Source organism: Passer montanus, unplaced genomic scaffold (assembly GCF_014805655.1).
Source record: "Passer montanus isolate IOZ18808 unplaced genomic scaffold, ASM1480565v1 scaffold5, whole genome shotgun sequence".
Taxonomy (NCBI): Eukaryota; Metazoa; Chordata; class Aves; order Passeriformes; family Passeridae; genus Passer; species Passer montanus.
In genome coordinates, this window is record NW_024369929.1 from 178,498 (window position 1) to 200,436 (window position 21,939).

The 21,939-nt window shown below is 52.1% G+C and overlaps 1 protein-coding gene across 1 annotated transcript in view; it reads left to right on the top strand.

Annotated features, from left to right (window-relative positions):
- The first annotated feature begins 3,123 nt into the window (after positions 1-3,123).
- HCN4 (hyperpolarization activated cyclic nucleotide gated potassium channel 4) overlaps positions 3,124-21,939 on the top strand; it is a 105,659-nt gene continuing 86,843 nt past the window's right edge. Inside the window, exon 1 of the mRNA XM_039723100.1 lies at positions 3,124-4,044. Within this exon, the coding sequence (XP_039579034.1) occupies positions 3,341-4,044 (704 nt within the window). The 5' untranslated portion in view covers positions 3,124-3,340. The remainder of the gene's footprint in view (positions 4,045-21,939) is intronic.

Below are 21,939 nucleotides of genomic sequence, written 5' to 3' on the forward strand. Positions count from 1 at the left end.
CACAACGCTGGCAATAAATTCCATCTCTGATAGTGGTTTCATACCATTAGACAAGGATAATTCCTATCCTCTACACTTAGTTCTTGGAAGGCTCTCAAGTAAAATACCATTACTTTGAAGTTCTCTCAACACAAAATTGTCACTACATTTAAAGAGCCAAGAAATTCCTCTGAGTTTGGCTACCTGGCACTGCTGGAGCCAAGTTTTTAGAAGTGTTCAGGAACCCACACTTGGAAACAGAAGTGCACAAGGAGGCACCTTCTGAATTTAGCACTTGGGATGATTCCATGAACTCACAGAGCTTCCTTAGATTCATCTTTCTTACAGAGAGGTGTAAAGGTAGCTGTGGTCTGTGGGTGAGGAATTCCACCCGTGATGTACAGGCTGGCCAGTGGGGCTGGGCAGTGCCAGGCTCCCGGGCACAGGGACACATCCATCCCTCTGGAATGTGACTGTGTGCCCACAGCCTGGCTCAGCCTCTGCTCCCCATCACTTCCGTCCTCCTGCACAAGGGATGCAGCAGATGGCTGCCCTGTGGTGTTCTCCTCTGCCTCAGGGCTGGGGAGAACCTGATCCCATCACCAAATCAGGCACAGTCTGACTCTGTCACCAAACCAGGCACAGCCTGAGCCCGTCACCAAACCAGGCACAGTCTGACTCTGTCACCAAACCAGGCACAGCCTGATCCCCTCACCAAACCAGGCACAGCCTGATCCCGTCACCAAACCAGGCACAGCCTGATCTCCATCACCAAACCAGGCACAGCCTGATCCCATCACCAAACCAGGCCCAACAATGCCATCCAGGCCAGGGATCAGTGGCATTTTGCGAGTGGCAGCCAGAGCACCTCTAGCTGAGAGGACAAACAGCTTGGTTCCTTGGGCACGTCCTTTCCTGCCCTGTCATTCCCTGGGAACACGAGGGACTACGCTTAAGAAGCTGCATCAGTTTCAGATGTTGGTGCACCTCATTAATCAACACACATCCTTTTGGAAGGCAGTTGATTGCAGCTGAGGCACAGAAGTGCTTACACCTCAGCATCCCTAGTGCCTGCAGGAGGGAAGAAAAACAGGGAAAAGACCTTTAGTGCTCTCCCTGGCTTAGTTCACATTATCTAATCTACAGGAGCATTGGAAGAATGAAATTTATTTCCCCAGAAAAGCTCGTTCTATTAGAAATTGTGATGAAAATAATAATATTAAATTATATTTGCACTGTGGAGTATTTGGAATGAGTCACAGGCAGTCTGGCTGTGCCAGGAGGTGGGAGTAGAAAAGGAGCAGGTAGAACACATGGGAGAAAGGATTCGGGAGAGGCAAACAAAGATGAGGAAGCATGTGCTGTGTGTGTGCTTGGTGGAGTCACTGCTGAGCAGCATTTCCTTGCCGTGGAGCTGCAGGAACATCCTGCTGCTCTGCCTGGCACAGTCACCTCTGGCCAGTGGCTCCTGCAAGGGAAAAGGGGAATATTTGCTCCCAAAGCAGAGGCACGGAGGTGAGTGGGGATTTCCTCCCTGCCTGCCGTGGGCATTCCTCGCTGTGCTCAGCCTCCCTGCCCGCGCAGTTCACGTGGTTTCCTTCTCCTAGCAGGTAGGATTTGCAATGTCTGAAACAACAAACATTCTAGAAAGCCTCAGATGCTGAACCTCTGCACAAATACCCACCAAAATCTCTCATATGACCAAACAGATTCTTAATTTTATTGCACTGGTTTCACAGGCTCGGCACTAGGAACTATTTGAACCACTTCATCAGCCTAGGAGCTTTTTAAACACAATAAGCAGCCATTCCCAAAGCAGCACAGGCAGGGCTGATTGCCACCTCTTTCCCTCTTTTCCCCCAGAAAAACCCTCTCAAATATCAAAAGGTAGGGAAATGCCTAACTGCAGCCGTTTCCCCGCTGCTTTTGCCTCGGTGACAGGAGGTGCCCTGCGGGCAGCGAGGGGCAGCAGCATTCCCAGCGGAGCTGATTCCTGGGCGGGCAGTGCTGACTCAGGAGCCCCCGGGCAGTGGGGTTCCCCCGCCGCGGGAGAGCCCCCGCAGCCAGCCAGGGAGCTCGCCCCGATGCAGCTGCCTTTTATCGATTCGCTTTTGGATGACTTCTCCACATCCAACCCCGCAGGAGAGCAGTAGTACCGCCAGCCAGGGAAGAAGGGTCCTTCCAAACCTCCGGGACGCTGCGGACGGGGGCGAAGGCAGCGTGTTCCCGGCAGGCAAACTTCTGCTAGGGAGCACAGGCACTCCCGAGCCCCTGCTTTGCATGCAAGTGAGATTTTCAAGGTGAACCGCTGCTTTTCCTTTAGATTTGGGTTCGCCCCTTCCCACAAAACCCCCCGTGCCTTCACGAGCAAACCTGCCCCCAGCAGCCACACCTCCGGGCGGAGCAGGGAGCGCCCGCATCCGAGAGAAAAAGGAATATTCTCGCTCCTATTTATTTACTTTGTCATGTTTACGATGCCGCTGCTGACAAGCTGGCGGCAGCCCGGCGGCCGTGGCCGCTAAGGCGGGGCGGGCCCGGCGCTCCCGGTGCCCGCAGCGCGGTGCCCGCAGCGCCCGGGGCGCGGTGCCCGCGGCGGCGGCGGCAGAGCCCGCGGTTGCCGGGCGTTGTCCCTTTAAGAAGCCCGGGTGCTGTCTCAGGTAGGCAGAGCCTGTGCGCTGTAGTCGCTCCTATGGCAACCCAATAGAATGGGATCGCTTCATGAATATTCCCAGGAGCAGGGGCTGCATGAGGAATAAGTGATGACAGTGATGTAAGCAAGCAGTGGCCGCTGCAGGTTGCAGTTCATTGTGTTATTGGCCGGCAGGTTGAGGAGTTTGAGGCTTGAGCTTCGCTTTCCGGATGATGTCTGCCCGCCGGGAGCCACGGCACATTTGCATCTCGAAGCCAACATGGCAAGGCGGCTGCTGCCGCCGCTGCCGCCCTCCCTCGCCTTCCAGCCAGAAGTGTGTGGCTCTCCTCTAGACTACTTGCCCAGTGCTCAGCATCTGAGCAGACAGGGATTGCAGTAACACTCACCAAGGGGAGACAAGCAGCAAGTAGCCAAATCGGGACAACGGAGGAGAAGGGGGAGCTTTTTGCCTTCCCTCTTTTTTTTTTCCCTTTTTTTTTTTTTTTTTTTTTTTAATCCCTCATTCCCTTCCCTTCTGGATGCAGAGCCTGTGTGTTGATGCAGAGCCTGTGGATGCCACAGCCTGGTAAGGAGATGACACGCCAGTCCCTGGTCCCCCGTGCCCCGTGAGCCGGGGGCAGGGGCCTGGGGGCAGTGCCGGTTCCCCTCGCTGGGCAGAGCGGGGGGGTCTCTCCCTGTCCCCGAGCAGCAGCAGCAGCAGCAGCGGCGGCCATGGACAAGCTGCCCCCCTCCATGCGCAAGAGGCTCTACAGCCTGCCCCAGCAGATCGGACCCAAGGCGTCGATCATGGACGAGGAGGATGACAGCGACAAGGACACCCGCAGGAAAAGCATCAGGCTCAAGCCACTGCCTTCGCCCTCTGCTGGGAGCACCCGGGCCCTCGGGGGGGACCCCGGCCGAGGGGGAGACCCCGGCCTGCTGGAGACGGAGGCCGGCGGCAAGGGCGCCAAGACCAGCACCAACGGGGACTGCCGCCGCTTCAAAGGGAGCCTGTCCTCGCTCACCAGCAGGCACCTCCACGACGCGGCCGAGGAGAAGCGGCTCATCGGCGGAGAGGGGGAGCCGGCCTCTCCCGGGGAGGACAAGAGCCCCCCCGGCAGCGGGGAGCTGGAGCAGGGGCTGCCTGTGCCCCCACCGCCCGCCTCCCCCCCGGAGCCCCAGCAGCCGCCCCCCCGGGCCTGCTCCTCGACCTCCATCAAAGTGGAGGGAGGCGGAGGGTGCGACCAGATCACCCCAGATGAGGAGCAGAGGCTCGGCCAGGCCGGTTTCATGCAGAGGCAGTTCGGGGCCATGCTCCAGCCGGGGGTCAACAAATTCTCCTTGAGGATGTTTGGCAGCCAGAAGGCCGTGGAGAGAGAGCAGGAAAGAGTTAAGTCTGCCGGGTTCTGGATCATCCATCCCTACAGCGACTTCAGGTACACCCCACCCTTTCCAAACCCCCGCCTTCCCCGGCCCACTCCAAACCGGCTGGCCAGCCCCTTCCCATGCCACCTCCTGCACAGGGCACCCACCCGACAGAACTTTCCTGGGTCATTTCCTAGCCAGAGGAGCTGGAAGTCACAGCCAAGATCTTGTTTGAGCTCCACTCAAACAAACTGCAGGTTTCCTTTCCATTTCACCTCAATTTTAGTGTCCCCGCACTATTAGCAATTTTAAATTGTTTTTAAACCAGTTGTCTTTGGGTTTTTATAATGGAAAGGCTCTCTTTAAGTTCGTTGTAAATGGGAAAAGCTGTTCCCACCTGATGCACTACTCTAAATCTCTGATCTTAACTAGTCCTGCATTTCCATGGATGCTCTGCTTGATTGATGCTTCCCGTTTTCACACCTCCAAGTCCTCTCCCTGCTCCTTCCCAAGAGTTAGGCAGGGATGTTGCTACTGTTGCTGCTGTGTAGGCGTCTTACTGCAGCATGGCTTTTCGGGATTTGGGATGTGCAGGGGATGGCAGCTTCATTAACAAGGTTCTTAACAGAGAAAGAGCCTCTTTTCCATCTGTACATCCTCATTTGCAAAATTAGCTTGGATTGGGAATAGTTAACACTGACTTTGCCAAAGTAATGGCTTGCTCTCAGTCCACACCAACATTTCTGTGGAGTTAATAGGTAAATAAACTTGGAAACCCTAGAGCCAGTTTTGGCAAAGTCCTGTATGGTCCTGCCCAGAGGGGCTGTCACTGGGTATTTCTGAGCAAAGTACTGTCTGCTGCACAGGTGAACTGTCCTCTGCAATATGTATGTAAAGCACTGCAATCAATAATTAATTACTGAGTGCAATCAATGCCTAAGGTTTATTGCTTCAACTTTAATTACAACGGGCTTACATCTCACATTTAAAAGCACACAGGAGAAGAGCATTATTCAAACATACCTTTGTCACACTATGTGATTTTATTGAATGTGTGCTCTCTGCAAGGAACCATGCATGATTCCCACAAATACAGTTAGGGAGATAATTGCAGGAAGGAGTTTCAGGGTGGATTTGGCCTCCCAAAGGCAGCAATGACAGAAACCTCTTGACACCACCTATTAGGGATTTAGCAAGCAGCCCACATGCTTAGCAGATTCAGCACTGGCACTGACCAGATTCCTTGATATTTGCTTGGATTAACAAATGTTATTAGAAGGCTCTGTGAGTTGGAAGACTGCACTGTCATTTAAATTCAGTGCATTCAAGTGTCCCAAGCACACAGCTGACTGGGCTTAGGAGGGTTTCCAGCAGCTCCAGCATGATGCAGAGTCCTTGCAAGCGCAGCCTTACCCAATCCCACACTGGAACCAGGGGAAAATTCCCTCCCAGTGAGACTGACCAAGTAATAGCTCCCAAACACTGACGTGTGAGAATGGGCAGCTTTCAAACAAGCAAAGCCAGTTTCATACTCTCAGCTATATTTGCAGTATTTGCCATGAGTCTGGAGTTTAACTGCTGGGTTTTCTGGGGTTATTCTAGAAAGGCGTGCTCTGCGTGTCGCACCCTCAGGAAATTTGGGGTTTAGTCTCTGCGCTGGATCTGGAGTTAGGCAAAAGCAGTGTTCAGCTTCCATACCCTTCTGTCTCTGTAGTGGGTTTATTCCCTTCCATATCTGTGCCTGATTTCAGCACAGAGCCAGCCTGGCAAACTTCAGCAGCAGGAGATGAGGTAACCACCTTGCCCAAGGTGAGATGTACCCAAGAGTTTGGGATTTTAAGGCTCCTACAGAGCCAGTGCTTATTCTGTGAGATGATGAGGTAACTTTTCCTTCCTGAGGCACTTGGCTAATGAGGCCTTGCCCAAAGGAATGGAGTCTGCTGGCAAGCCCTGGCTCTGTGAGCCACATGATGGCACGGAGCTGCTGGCACTGAGCTGTTTGTGCGTGCAGAGCTCTGTGGGTGCATGGGTGACTCCTGGTGTTAGCAACAGCCCCTGCCCTGATGGGGCTGGGAAGGCACAGAGAGCTGCTGTCTGTGCCTGTGGGCACATTCCAGGTGGGCTGGTTCCTTGTGAGCTGGTGTAGCCCAGCCCAGCAGCACGGAGTGTCCCTGCTGTCCCCCTGGGCCGGGGCACTGGGGTGATGTCTGGAGCCATGTGCGAGGCTGGCAGGAGTGGATGCACCACTGCCTGCTCAGGGGGGATGTTCCCGGGGAGACTTTGCTCACCCCTGTTTCTAGGTCACCTGCAGCAGGTCTGTTTGGATAGCAGTGCTGCTTAGGGCAGGGGCTTCCATGGAAAGTGACCTGTGGGCAATGGCTGCCTTGAGGGGGAAGAGTGGGAGCCTTCCCACCTTCTGTTTGGGCTTTGTGTTCCCCTTGCCCTCTGCTAAAGCATATCTCTTGGAAACATCTCCCGTGAATATGGCTAACATTTCTTGACCTCTGAAATGCAGCAGATTGCACCAAAGAGCAGTTCTTATCAAAATATTTGCAAGAGCTGTATGCGTGCCCCCAAGGAGGGTGCTGTGTGCTTGGGGAATTACGCAGTGCAATTCCTGACTGCTCCGTGCTCCAGCCGCCTGCGGATCCCGGAGCCTCGGGATCTGGAGGCTCCATTATCCTGCCCTTGCCTGGAACCAAGGCTTTGCAGCAGCGTTTGCTGGTCAAGTTTCAAAGTGAAGAAAAGGTTTAGAGCCCGAGCTGGCTTTCTGTGCCTTTGGAGGAAGCTGCCTCCCCTCTGTGAGCGAGGTGCATCTCCAGGCTCCAGGGCTCCAGCCCTCGTGACTGGCGGCTCCGGGCAGCTGGAGCTGGGAAGTTTGCATGGAACACTCCAGGCCGATGCACTGCTGTGAAATGACATTGGTGCAATTCCCCGACTCCACGGAGTCGCTGCTCCTTCGCACTCTGCTTCCAGAGGAGTTCCTGATTTGGAATGGAACAGAGGCTTTCATCATTGTCTCATTAAATTACCATTTTAGCATCTAACAGGGCTAATTCCAGTGGCAAATCTATGACCCTCCAAGAGTAAAACAAATTAATATAGATTCAGGCTCTGTTGATCTCTGCTTTTAGTCCATTGTGAGGGGAAAAGACATCAAATGACCTTTATAAAAATCAAGCTCAGTGCCCCTGAGTACTCCTGACTAATGCAGTGGGCTGGTTCTAGAAGCACTTAAAAGGTGTCTTAACAATTTCTAATGAAAATTAAGAATCCTGGCTCCCGTTCTGAGGTGCAGATGTGTGTGCTGGCAGCTGGAGTTCATTTGCATCTGTGGTTGATTGCACATCAGTGCAGAGCCACACTGTGTTTCCTAGATCAAGATTTATCTGTGACTTTGAAAGCTCTTCCACTGGGTAGACAGAATTGTATTTTATTGCTTAGAGGAAGCATTGATCCAGCACAATTGGTTTAATAAAAAAATTCCAAACAAACAATGATCTGTCTAGTTTGTAGCTGACTGAAGCATATGGTTGTAGCTGCTGCCCAGAATTGCTTGCAAAAAAAGTGTAGCATGCTGCTTTTAGAAAGACCTGAGAACAGATACGCTATCTGAGGGCCCAAAATAGTCCCAGCAGTGGATGTAAATAGAACTGCACATTATTCACTGCCCAGTAATCTATTAACTTCCTCACAGTGAAGAGAAGCTGCTGTCTCTGAAAACAATGGCAAACATTCCACTCGATAGCAGACCCAACTACAGATTTTAGAATTCTTCTTTTCACTGCTCTCAGTTCCTTGTGATACTTGTGGGCAAACAGATCCTTTCTTTGGTTTGCTTCCTCTGCCAGCCCTCCCTGGCTGCTGGGACCCTGGGGAGGTTTCTGTGGCAGCAAAAACCAGGTGCTCAGGTGGGAGGTATGAGGGGAAAGAACAAAATCACTGCTTCCCTTTGTGCTGCAGTGTCCCTCAGCCTCCCTTCTTGGGGGGAATCAGTGGGATTTACTAATTACAGTCCTAAGAACTGAACCCAGGAGCACTGTGGGATGGAGCAGAAATGGGAGGGATGTGTTTACCTTTGCCACTCTCCTGAGCAGACCTGATTTCCAGTGCCTCTCTGAGCACTGCTCTGGCTGTGCACACTGCTCTTACTGGGGAGCTTTTCCCTGTGCTTTAGGAAGGTAAGCCATTTGTGGAGAGTCCAGCAGTGCTGACTGACTTAGGCAGCTCCCTTGGGTGTGGGTTGCACCCTGCTCTGAGGCAATAATGCCCTTTTGTCCACCTCCTACCCAATAATGCCCTCCCTCCCCTCCTGCCCATGGCCAAAGGCTCAGTCCCTGACTCTCCCTTTGCTCCAAGTGCCCAGCACGGAGCAGCATGTGCAGCACTTGGGAGCTGTGGCTCAGGGAAGGGGCAGGCAGCAGTGCCTTTGGTGGCAGGACCTGTGCCTGCCGTTGGACTCCAGCAGGAGTGCCAACAGGCCGGGTTTGGAGGGGTCAGCTCCCAGGCTTGGCTGTCTTCTCCTCCCCCTTGTGGTGATGGTGTGTCCCTGGGGTGGCAGGATTCCACACACTGGAGACAGACCCCTCTGCCCTTGCTGCAGAGACTGCCCAGCCAATTGCCAGGGCATGCTGGAGCAGAACAAGGGGATCCCAACAGGAATCACACAGAGGATAATCCAAATTCTGCTGAACACATGGATTGGTCCCTGGTGTCTTCAGTGGACTTGCAGGCTGCAGAACCATGGCTTTGTGACCATGAGCTAAGGGGGTGAAACTCCTGATCCATACTTGCCATGCCCATAGGCAAGGCAGGCTTTGTGCCCCAGCTCACTTGTCAGGATAAATAATCCCACACCAGACAGCCCATGCAGGAGTCCAGCTTTTTGTAGGACACGTGTTCACATGCCTGAGCTGGAAAACAGGAAGGCATCAGTAAAGGCAACACCTCAGTGGGTCACCATGGTAAAATATTTTAGGACTTATATGACAGTATTTTCATGTGGAGAAAATGAGATAAAATAGCATTAATAAAGAGTAAAGCAAGCATTGAGATTTAACAAAGAATGGTTAAGATTTTTGCATAAACTTAAGCCAGACCCTTCATACCAGTCTCTGCCAACAGATGAAGACATTACCTCTCCCAGAGAAGCTCCTCCCTCAGTACACTCAGGGATGGCTCCTCTGGGAAAAACAATTTAATGTTTTATCCATCTCTTCTTGTAAGATAACATATCTTATTTATTATATCTTATTCAGATCCTGATGTGAAAAAAAAGATTAATTTTCTCATGGTGTTACAAAATATTCATTGTGCTAACAACAAATGTTCAGTTCACTTCCTGACAGCAAGGAAATTGGAAATATCATCCCCAGGTTATAGTGAGGTGGCACAGCCTGGTGGGGATTGAGGTAAAACCATCCCTGACCTGGGTGTGGTGGAACTGGGGCCCAGTTGTGCAGAGCAGGAGGCCTCACACAGCATCCCCTGGGTCAGAGCTCTGCCCTGGGCCATCCCTGGCTCTCAGAAGGGTTAATTAGGAGCTGTGTGAGGAGCCAGGGGTGCCTTGAGAGGACTGGGCACATTCTGGTTTGGACCATTTCTTAGGCTGGCTCTGTGAGCAGCCAGACTGGGAAATGGGCCCATCCGTCCCACCCTCTTCCCAAGCCTCTGCTACTTGTTGGTTTGTCTGTTGTTATAGCAAAAAATAATCACTGCTGTAAACAATGACATGGTGTTCTCTCCCATCCTCATCTCAGAGAATTACTGCAGTTACAGTTTGGGATTGGGCTCCTTGCCTGACACTTCTGCAGGAGCTTTCTGCCAGAGGGGGAGGCTCTGGGGCTCTGCTCACCCACCCTGGCCTCACACCCCACCTGCAGTTCCTCCTCTCTTCCACTGCAAACCAGGCTGGGCAAGAAATGAGGTGCTACAGAAAATCTGCACACACCTGCCCCAGGCTCACCCTCCCACCTTGGAGGAGGCAGGAATTCTCTGGGAAGCACTGCTTTGATCCATGACCTGACTGGAACAGCACAGCCAAGCTCCTGGCTGCTGTTTCCTACCCCCAGCTTTTGACTTTGCAGTCTGATTTTTAATGCAGTGTTTTGTACAGTTCTTTGGGTTTTCAAAACAACTCAGTCTCTCCCTTTGGCATGTCTCTGGGTTCATTAGCAGGTGTGGAGCTGTTCAAGGCTGTGCTGCACTGCCCTCTGCTCTGAATGAAGCAGTGCCTGTAGCAGGGAGCTACAGCAAAGGAAAGATGCTGCTCCAGGCTCCAAAGGAAACACACTCTGCCTGTTGTGACTCCCTGCTTGTTTTCTTCCTCTCACCCTCAGCCCCACTCTCTCCAACCTGTTGTCTTCCCCATCAAGTTTGTGTTTCTCATCCCACCAGTGCCATCTCCATTTTCTAGGCTCCTCATGGCAGGTGTCTTGTCCAGCCAGTCTTAGATGCCACTATCCAGCTTCTTTCTCATCTGATCACTGATTTCCACCTTGCTTGCAGTAATGCCTCTCCCCCTCACCCCTTGCCATGTTCCAGTGTGTTGGGTTGCCATTTACTCAGTCCACTTCCAGTCTCCATCCTTATCCTTCAGCTTTTTCTCTGGGTGGGTCTCTCTAAATCAATTCCTTCTGCTCCTACGTATTCCTTTCTATTGTCCTTCCGACTCTTCCAACGATCTCAGTTTTCTCCATCCCCTTCCTGACTTAAGAATGGATCATTTTTCCTTGTAATTTAAAACCCTTCCACATTTTCCTTCTCTTTATCCTTGGACATTGCCAATGTTTAAACAAAAGCTACCCATTTTCTAGTTTTTAAACTTGAAAGATCTCAATCCTCAGACCTGAGCATTTAACATGATGAATTTGTCTGGAAGTGCAATCTCCACTGCAGGAGAATGAAACAGATTTTATTTGAAGGAAAAATGTGGTTTCTGAGGGTAAAACCCACAGAGTCGGTGTAGGACTTTGCAGCACTATTTTAAGGAGGTAAACTTGGGGTTTCAATCCAGTCTTATTCTGGTTAGGTAACTGTGCTAGGGCTTTCTGTGGCACTGAGGTTTTTCTGCTCTAGAGTCACTGCTGCTGCACTGAAATCCATTTATTATACAGATAAAAGAGTGATCTTTGTCTGGAGATAACATAGTGTCATTTTAGCTTGAAACCATTGAAATTTGTCTTTGTTTCTGATGTGTTATGAGCATCTCATTAGCAAGCCCATGAATCCCTCAGTTTGCTCTCAAAACCAGCTATCTGAGCTCTCATCTCTGCCAGAGCAGAGATTTCCTCCTTTCTCTTATTTTTGAAAGCTGTGTTGGTGCCAAGGCAGCTATAGGTCAATTGAGTTATTGTTGGTTCTAATTGGCACTCTAACAAGCTATTAAATCAATTTACCTACAGATGAATGTCACTCAAAAAGCAAGGTGCCAGCTCCTTTTGAGAACTTCAAAAAGCCCATCGCCAGTGCTGAGTGTGAGGGAAAGGTCAGGCTGCAGGGAAGTGGCTACTTGAGATTTGCCCCCAGAGTGTTTGTGCCACGAGCTCTGTGGCTGTGAGGAGGGATAAGAGCATTCCCAGAGCTCCAGGCCAGGAGGAAGAATTAAGAGCATCACCAGCTCTGACAGATCTCTTGCATGCTTTGCTGGGTGTGTAACGAAGCAGGGGCTTAGTTCCACGTGGAAGGATCCAGGTGCTGTCCTCCCCCTTCACAGGTGTGTCCCACGTGCTTTCCTGTGGCTGTGCACGCAGGTGCAGTGTCCACAGCCATCTGTCCAGCCAGGCAGCCCCCAGCTGGTGACATCATTGCCTTTTGAGTGTCTGGAGATTCAGAAGATTTCCTGAAGAGTCAGAGTCATTATGGTGAACAGGGTTGATTTAAGTTCCTCTCTGAAACGTTTGGTTGACCTGTCCCCCCAGCAGCACTGCAGAGCTCATCCCCACGGAGCTGAGCACTCCTTGGCTGTAAACCTGTCACTCCCGAGCCTGCAGGGCAGGACAAGGGCTCTTTCCCGAGCATCCCTGCCTGTTCAAAGTCTCAGCTGCTGTGCAGGTGGAGCAGTGAGGAGTGCTCAGCCCCCTCGGGCAGGCTGGGGTTTGCTGAGCTCAGGGCAGGACGCAGCCTGGCTCTGTGCAGCTCTGCAGTGCTGACAGCACCGAGCCCGGCTTTGTCAGCAGACACAGCACTCAGGGCTCCAGAGACACAGCAGAGGGAGCAGATGTGTCCTGGGCTAGGAAGGTGCTCTTAGAGACCTTTTCCTGCCCCTTTTCCATGCTGAATGCTTTGCTAGCTGGGAAGTCCCTTTCCCAATTGTGTGCAGTATCAAATGTGGTCACTGCGTGCCTGGTGTTAGCAGCAGGCTGGAGGAAAAGCAGGCTCTTATCTCCTGAGGAGATGCTGCAGGCAGCAGGGGAAGACAGAGCTGGGAGAGCAAAGCAGATGAGCAGCCAAGGGGGAATTCCAAGGTCAGCTTGAGCGCCCACCACTTCCACGTTCCAGGGGCACAGCAGCTTCCCCAGCATTGCAGGAGAGCTAATCTCATTTGTGGTGACTCGTCCAAATGTGCTAATTAAGGATTTAACTGGAGGCCTCTTTGGATGGAGAGGTTGTCTGTGTGTGTGCATCCATTGTTCCGGAGCTCAGAGGCAGGAGAGGAGCTGCAGGTTGCCAGCTGACTCAGTGCAGGAGCTCTAACTCCTGGTTTTTCCTGTCACAGCTGTGCTCAGGGTGTTTGTGAGTGCCAGGCAATCAGGAGCTGTGCAGGGAGTCGCTGGAAACCACAGGGAAAGTTGCACTGTTGGGGTCTCCCCTCCTTTATTCCCATTGTGATGGGCTCCTCTGCTGTGTCTGCAGCACAGCTCTCCTCCCTCATCCCACTGTGAACTGGGAGTCACTTCTGCTCCTGGTCAGAACCTGGGCACTGTTACAGGGTGACCCTCATCCCACCTGAGCACGGGGAGGCCATGGAAAACCCGGGGAGATCCATTTGGATGTGCTGGGCATGGGAAAGCAACGTCTGGCAGTTATCAGCTCTGGGGAGGAGATAACAGCTGCATTCCAGAGACTGGGGGGCTCCACTGCACAAATCCTGGCCCTCCAGAGGTGTCAGGGCAAGGGGCTCACAGCTCTGCACTGACCCCTCTCAGCAGGGTGGCTGTGGGGCACTGGGGGCAGGGGAGCCCCTCCCTGTGCCCCCTTGTGCCCAGGTGCAGAGCCAGCTCAGGGACACCCTGGCTGTGCATCGGGCACAGCTGGGCAGTGCCAGCCTCACTCCTGCCATGTCCTGAACCAGCAGCCCAGGACATAAAAGACAATGGTGCCTAGCTCCATTTTAACAATAGCAAACCCACTTTCATTAAGCACAAATTCTTGATGCTTCACCTTTCCCCCTTCACTTCAAAGTACTAATGCATGCACAAGTTGCACTTCTATTAATAACGAGAGGAACATATTTTTCCATCCCCATTTTCCTGTGAATGGTGGGGAGGGCAGGAGGAGGGACCAGTCTAGACTGCAGATGATGGTCTGTTCTCCTTGATGCCCATACAAAGCACTCGTATCGTGCTCATTTAGCTGTGGATGCTCCTGGAATGACAAGCAGTGCCTAGCAGACAGAAGGACAAGCTGGAAGGGATGTCAGGCATACAGGTTGGACCTCTGAGCCATCCTGAGCTGAATTCTCCATGCCTTGATTTCTCCAGCTTTAAAAGAAGGGCTGGTGGTGCTGCCAGGGGCCATGGAAGATGCTGGGGGACTGTAATATTTTAATGTAACAGCAGATGCCAGAGGAGGTACCAACAAGGGTGGGCTTGGTTGCTACCAGGCAGTTTCATGAGGATTTCTTTGGGATTCTCCTTTTCTGTGCAGTGCTGTAGATTTGGTCTCACGTATTGTCCATCTTCTATCAGGAGCTGTGTACCAATGGGGGATTTCTGAATCATCAGTTCCTGTGTCTTGATAAGGGAAGAGATTACCAGTACTCTCCAGTTCCATGTATGGTGCTCTATTGTCTGGCAGGTTTAGAACTAGGCTGCAAAAAGATGGGAAAAAAACCTGCACAGAGAGGCAGGCAAGATGGATTTTACCTTTTATGTCCATAAATGAAATGGTGCAGCCCCTGCATGGGGTTTGGAGATGCTCTAAGAAGAAAATGTTCCATCTTTCCTCACCAGTCATGTGTACTGCAGGGTGTGCTTCCCTCTTCTTTGGGAATATGTGACTCTTGACTTCAGTAAACACTCCCAAATACCTGGTCTGGCACAGGAGCTGTGAGGTGTGGCAGCTCTAGCAAACATTCCTGGGTTAGGACAATCCCTTAGGCTGGGTGGCTGGTGGATTGAACCAGAATGGAACCCTAGTTCTGTTTCTTTCTCAACAATGTCTGTCCTATTCCATGGCATTTCTCAGTCAGCATTTCTTATTTCAAAGTTTGCATACCGGTGGACACTGGTGAGCCTTCTGTCAGGCTGTGAGAATTTTCTATAGATCCATTTCCCACATTGGATCTTGAGGTGATGTGTGTGACCCCTGGCTTTTAGTGCAAACAGCAGAGATGGACACTGGTGAGCCTCCTGTCAGGCTGTGAGAATTTTCTATAGATCCATTTCCCACATTGGATCTTGAGGTGATGTGTGTGACCCCTGGCTTTTAGTGCAAACAGCAGTGTGCTCCATGCCAGCCTTGGTCAGGGCAGTTCCCTGTGTGTGCTGTGGCTGGGACACCCAGGCCTGTCCCAGAGCTGGGAATGGAACAGAAACCTGGCTCACAGACCTGCTTCAGTCAAACCCCAGCTGTGTCCCTGCTGCTGGCTAAACCCTGAGTGCTTCTGGACAGCTTTTGGGGCTCCGTTTGTGACACCACAGGGAAAGTTGCACTGTTGGGGTCTCCCCTCCTTTATTCCCGTTGTGCTGGGCTCCTGGCTGCAGCCCAGCTCTCCTCCCCCATCCCAGTGCCTGTGCCACTGCTTCTCCTTGCCTGCAGATCCTGCTGGGAACTTGGGCCCGAGCCTTCCAACCCAAGGCGAGCCCTTCTGCAGCATGAGCAGCAGTTTGGGCTAACAGTGGCAGCTGTGGGCATGGCCTAGGACTCCTGCTTTCCAACAGGGGATCTGGAAGCCTCATTTGCAAGTAAATTCACACAGCCAAATCTGCACTGCAGACAAAAAAAGATTTGCCTTGACATCATCTGCCCTGCTCTGCGCTCCGCAGTCAGTCAGGAGAGCAGAGCAGAGCTCCAGCCTCTCCAGCTCAGCAGAATTAAGGCTAAGCTTCATCATGAGCTCATGCAAGCTGTTCCCACCCCAAATAATTGGCTGCTGCATGCTTTGTGTCTGTCTAGCCATTGCTGCCTGTGGGTGGGTGTGTTGTGTGTGTGAATGAGTCTGCTGGGGAAAGGAAGGCGTAACATCGGGGGTGCAGCTGGTAATAAAGTGCCTTGGGAATGCTGGGGCTGGGAGCAGTGTGAGCAGAGCTGAGCCCCTCAGACACCTGCACAGAGATCCCTCTGCCTGCTGCCACAGCATGGGCATTCCCACTTCAGACCACCACCACCTCTCTTTTGCTCTTCCTCCCACCCTAACCCCCTCAGGAGTGTTTCCAGCCTGTGTTTCCCATGGCTGGGATGTAAAAGCAGGACAAAAAGCAGTGTCATTTCTCCAAAGCTCAGTCCCCATCAGCACAAGCCTCTTAGCAGGTGCAGAGGAATGCCAGAGGTGCTGGTGTGTCCATTGGGATGGGAGACAATGCCATCCATGAGTGCCCTTGGATGAAGTGAGGGATGAAACCCCTGTGGGGCTTGGCAGCTGCTCTGGGGTACTGCTCTCCCAGGGCTGAGCTGTTCCCAAGCACTTCCTCCAGTGCAGCCATCACACACACTCTCTCAGGAGTGGCAGCATTTCTGCCCACTCTCCAGATAAGAGGTGCAGAGACAGGCTGTCAGAGAGCTCAGCAAGGTGCCAGGAGCTGGGCCCTCCATTTCCTCAGCCTGGCCCAAAGCTTCCAGCCGTGCTGTCTCTCCACACCCCCATTCCCAGGATTTTCCTAGGGAAAGGGCACCTCTCTGAAGTTAGGGCAGGTCCGTGGAAACTTGGGCCTGCCCCAAACTGGGATCTAAGATCTGCAGCCCAGTTAGGGAAAAGGTTACAGGGTTGGTTATTCCTCTGGTGGTGTGGTTCAGAAAGGAGCATGGCTTTCCTACAAATGGGCACAACAGGAGGGCAGAGAATTCTTCACAAGCTCTTGGAAAACTTGCTTTTTCTAGGCAAAGTGTGGCCCTGGCTGGCTCAGGGAGAGGAGGGGAGGGTATTCCAGTAAAGGAATTTTGTAGTAACATAAACCACCCAGATGATAAAAGCCATGGCTCTGGCAGAGCAGCTCGTGACTTTTGCAGGCAGGCAGGTGACACTGTGAGTAAGGGCAGTGCAGTTCAGGTGCTCCAGCTTTGCTCAGCCCCTGCCCTGCAGCTGCAGTGGTTCTGCTGCATTTCCCTCAGCTCAGCCTGGCTGCAGGGCTGGGTGAGATCATTCCTGCACACATTTTTGTGGATGCAGGAGGGTTGATCACCATTCCTGTGAAATGAGCCTCATTATTTGCCAAATTGCTGGGTGAGAATGGCCCTGGGGATGAGTTCCCCCCTTGGAGGCACCTCAGGCCCTGTGTCCCATACAGGAACCCCAAATTGCATCCAGGCCCTGTGCTGGCACTGCGTGGCACCTGCTGGGGCTGCACTGCTGTCCCTGCTCCCAGATTCCACTCCCAGCTTGGTGTTTGTGCAGTGGCTCTCAAGGCAGGATTCAGCCAGCCTGGGGCTCTCTTGCTACAGTGGAAGTGCTTCAGAGCCCTGAATTTTCTGCTCTTTGCCCACAAAACAGCTAGTTCTGATTCAAGGGTGCCTTTCCTGAAGGAGATCCCTAATTTACTGTCTGAATATCTAATGAGCTAGTATGGGTTTGGATGCACTTGAGAGCAGAGCTGATCTGCTCCCTGCTTTCCTGGCCTCCAGTCCCAGACCCTCTGCTGTTTCCCACTGCAGTGACTTGAGAGCTTTCCCAGGTACCCTCACCACTGACCCATCTTCCTCCTCCTCTTCCTCAGCCTCCCTGTGGCCTCCCAGTGCCAGGGCTCCCAGCTGGGCTGAGGCACAGACATTTCTGCTGGCATGAAAGAACAAGAGCAAAACCCTGGCTCTTGCCTTACTCTGAGCTTAGGCAGGACTGGATTAACTAAAAGGAAGAAAACCACAGACATCATGTAGTCATGATGGAAGTGCACGAGTTTCCAGCCAGTTTGTGTGATATCCCAGCACATCCCTGCTGAAATCAAAGGCTGAGCCTGCTGCAGTGGCCTTGAAATTGGGTCCTGTGTGTGCAGAAGGAAAAACTAAAGGATGTTTTGTGTTTTAGGGAAGAGGGCCCTCTGAGAGTGTGTTCTTCTTGGGAAAGCTGGAATTCATAGAGACACTGCTGCCATCCTGCATTCCCAAAGCAGGGCAGGGAACAGACTTGCCTCTAGGCACCACAACCAAAGGATAAGACTTGTCTTTTCTTTTAAGGCACAAAACTTAAAAGCCTGGAATAGTCTGTTGTGCCTGGGACTCTCAGATCCCAGGGCATGTTTAGGTTTTTTAGGGTTTCCTTTTCTGCACTTAGGACCAGAAGTAGATTTTTCTAGGCTGGTGAGGAGGGCAAAGTGCCTATCTCACATTTCCATGTGGATCTCTGGGCTCAGGCACGAACTGAGCCTGTGCTGAGCTCCTGCCTTGAAGAATGGATTTGAAATTGAAAACAAACCCTAACACCACATTTAGTGGTACCTTCAGTGGCCAGGGAAGGGTTTGGCTGTCACTGCCTTGGAGCAGCTCCTGTCCTGCTGTCCCCGTGGTAACCACTTACTGTGTCAGCCTGTCACGTCTAAGGGCTGTGGCAATTATGTGTCCCAAACTCCTTACAGAGGTTGTTATTTCACATTGCCCTTGTAGCTTGTCTGAGCCTGATGCCAAAGTGGAAATACAAGGGGGTGTTGTTATTTATTGGGTTTTCATGGCTCTCATATCTGCTCTGCCCCAGCTGGGTGTAGGAATAGCTTTATCATATTCCTGTGAAATAGCAGGGAGATCTATTCCCAGCTAATGGCTGGAATAGGAGTAGAGAGAAAAAACTCCTTTATTTCCTCTCATGCAGGCTGAACCCGAGTGGTGCAGACATCACAAGGAGCTGTCCTGCCTGTCCCTGCAGTGTCCCTTTCCCAGCCTGTCCCTCTGGCAGGCTGGAGCCTCCTCATTCTCTATTGATGGAAAATGCATCAAGCTGAATATATTTCTGAAACAACTTGTTTCTGGCAGGTTGTTCATTCTAAAAATATATTTATTTCTAATTGCTGAGCAGAATGCTTAATGAATTCTTCCTTCCCAAGAACAATTAATCAAAGAAATGATTTAGGATTGGCACTTGCTCCCCCAGGCCTCAATGGCTTTGTTCCATTGACTGAAATAGAGCAGGGCAGGTCCAGCCCATAGTGGGAAAGATTTATCTGAGCATTTTTCGTGGCGCCCATCACTGTTTGTCTGCCTGTCCCTGGCACTCTCTGTGTTGGAGGAACAGCCCTGCACAGCAGGGTCACAGCAAGTTTACAAACTCCCCTTATCCTGGTGGGGTTTGGGATGCTGAGGAGAGGAAGAGAAGAGAAGAGAAGAGAAGAGAAGAGAAGAGAAGAGAAGAGAAGAGAAGAGAAGAGAAGAGAAGAGAAGAGAAGAGAAGAGAAGAGAAGAGAAGAGAAGAGAAGAGAAGAGAAGAGAAGAGAAGAGAAGAGAAGAGAAGAGAAGAGAAGAGAAGAGAAGAGAAGAGAAGAGAAGAGAAGAGAAGAGAAGAGAAGAGAAGAGAAGAGAAGAGAAGAGAAGAGAAGAGAAGAGAAGAGAAGAGAAGAGAAGAGAAGAGAAGAGAAGAGAAGAGAAGAGAAGAGAAGAGAAGAGAAGAGAAGAGAAGAGAAGAGAAGAGAAGAGAAGAGAAGAGGCTGCAGCTCCAGCTTGCTCTGGAAGGTTTTTTGATGGGAACAAATGGCTGGAGAGGACTCTGTGGGTCAGGAAGAAGAACCCCTTGGGAATCCCCACCACACCACAAGTCAGAAAGTGTGCAGTGTGTCCTGGAAAGAGCAGGAGAGATGCAGCAGCATGCCAGGTCTTGGCAGAGGGCAGGGAGGTGGAAGTGCTGCCATGCTCCTTCCCAGGAGTGTGTGGAGCACATTCCATGCCACACAGGCAGGGAAAAGCCCAGCTTCCTCCTACCAGTCTGACAGGAAGAAAAAAGGCCTTAAATGTCCTGAATGTGCCACTGAATTCTTTATATTGTGATCAGAGCTGCTCTGTGGGCAGGTGTGTGACACTGGCCTTTCTGGGGAGGATGTATTTACACATCCACTGTCTGAGTTTTTCATGCTGCTGTCCCAGGGTGTGCACCAAGCCCTGCTCCTTCCCCCTCAGTCTCCTGCCCCCCAGTTCCTGCTGGGTTTCCTCATTCCAGTCAGCCCAGCACAGGAACATTTGGAGGGACAGTAACATGCCACACAGGCAGGGAAAAGCCCAGTTTCCTCCCACCAGTCTGACAGGAGGAAAAAGGCCTTAAATGTCCTGAATGTGCCACTGAATTCTTTATATTGTGATCAGAGCTGCTCTGTGGGCAGGTGTGTGACACTGGCCTTTCTGGGGAGGATGTATTTACACATCCACTGTCTGAGTTTTTCATGCTGCTGTCCCAGGGTGTGCACCAAGCCCTGCTCCTTCCCCCTCAGTCTCCTGCCCGCCAGTTCCTGCTGGGTTTCCTCATTCCAGTCAGCCCAGCACAGGAACATTTGGAGGGACAGTAACAGTTCCTCAGGACCTGGAAGGGGCTTTGGGGATGTGAAGCTCGGAGCTGAGTGCCCTTCACACTCTGGATTGGATGTCAGAATTCCTGCTCTCTCCTCTGCCTTCTGTTGAGGGAGTGAGGCCCTGTGCAGTACCCACCTTTCTGTGCCTCAGTTTCCCAGCTGGCACGTGCTGGTGGGGAGACTCAGGCACCTGCCCTAAAAAGCTTTGAGGTCAAAAGGGAGCCAGCCTCTGGGGAGCTCCTCAGTGCTTCAGTGAGGCAGTAATTAATTCAGCAGCCATTCCAGGGGGAGGGATAGTGGATTCACGTGGATGCCTTAGGTAAGCACAGCCTCAGTACAGTATGTTTCTTCTGAGACTGAAAATAATCAGAAGCAATTGGACTTTTTTTTTTCTTAACTGCTGCATTTTTAGAAGGTGATTCATCTCTTGTCTGGGGTCTGGGCTACCTGAATAGCCCCAAGATCCCAGCAGCATTAGTCTTTTAGAGGATTCATTGTGCTCCATTGCAGCCTGAGTAACTCATTACAAACAAGAGTCTGATGTGAGCAGCAGGAGAGCTGGGCAGGAGAAGCATTTTGTGCTTTGGAGGCTGAAGTACACACAGGCAGTGCCTTGTTACCTTTTCAGGTGCCCTACTCCTTCCACCCCACTCCTTCCCCATGGAAGGAGGCTCTGGCACCACTGGGTGTGAGCCTTGTCTGGAACAGTGGTGCCAGCAGGACATTTCCCACCAGGGCTAAAGCAAGGATGTAAACCGTGAGGATTCCCAGAAGGTAATGTGGATCATGAGGAGCTGAAGGTCTGAAACACAACATAGTATGGGCTCCATCCATCCCAATCCATGCTCCTCAAACATTGCTCCTTTAGCACTGCCTCCAGGGCCTGAGCCAGATTCACTGGGTGCAGAAAATCCACACTAAAAACCTGGCCATCCCTGTTGGGCATGTGTGTGTGTTTAACCCCAGACTGTGTTTAACCCCAAAAAAGGATTTGCCCAGGAGTGACCCCTCTCCTGCAGGAGTTCTTCAGCTGTGCTGTGTAACCCTCAGGGCTGTGGGGAGCTGTCCTTGCCAGGGGTGACAGCCACATGCAGCCAGCACCTTCTGTCACTCTGGCTTCCCTGTCCTCACTGAACATGTGCTTTAGGAAGTTTGGAGCCTTTACAGGGAGGCAGCTTTGAATATGATCATTCCAGCAGACCATTGGAAACCCCAAACTGCTTTCTGTCACCTTTTCTGGCAGCTTTGAGCCTCCCTGTGCTGCCATTAGCCAGGACAGAGGACTGAGTTTTGTCCCTGCCCCATCTGGCATGCCCAGGGCTCACCCAGCAGGAATGTGTGTGTGGTGCTGAGCTCTGGCAGATGCTGTTGCCTGTCTCAGACATAAATCCTGGGAGCTGTGCAAGCTGGAGAGAGGCTGAGATAGCACGTGTGCCTGGGAGAGAGCTGGAGTAAATCATGCAGCTGAACAGCAGCCTCAGTTTTGATCCATCCTCGGGCACTGCGAGCTCTCCTGGTGCTCTCTGGGCTTTCCTTGTGGGCTGGCTGATGTGACTGGCCCAGGGCTCATCAGGGCACACAGAGGTGTGGTACCTGGGGCAGTTCCCTCTGGGGATGGTTCTCCTGGTGCTGTGTGCTTCAAAGGTTATGGCAGGTATGCCAAACCTGGGCTCTGGGGTCTGGAGGAGAGCCTGGATGTTGGAATGATCACAGAATCCCAGGATGGTTTGGCTTGGAAAGAGCCTTAAAGCTCATCCCATCCCACCCCTGCCATGGCAGAGACACCTTCCACCATCCCAGGGTGCTCCAAACCCATCCAGCCTGGCCTTGGGCACTGCCAGGGATCCAGGGGCAGCCACAGCTGCTCTGGGCACCCTGTGCCAGGGCCTGCCCACGCAGCCAGGAATTCTTTCCCAATATCCCATCCATCCCTGCCCCCTGGCAGTGGGAAGCCATTGACAGACTCCACTTTCCTTTGGGGGCCCTGTGAGTCCCAACCCTCAGGAGCTGGGGCCCAGCAGTGCCCAGGAGGAACATTTTTAGCATCTCGGGTGGTGGGAAGTCTTGTTCTCAGCTGGGTTTGTCACTTTCTTGGGGACAACTGCAGAG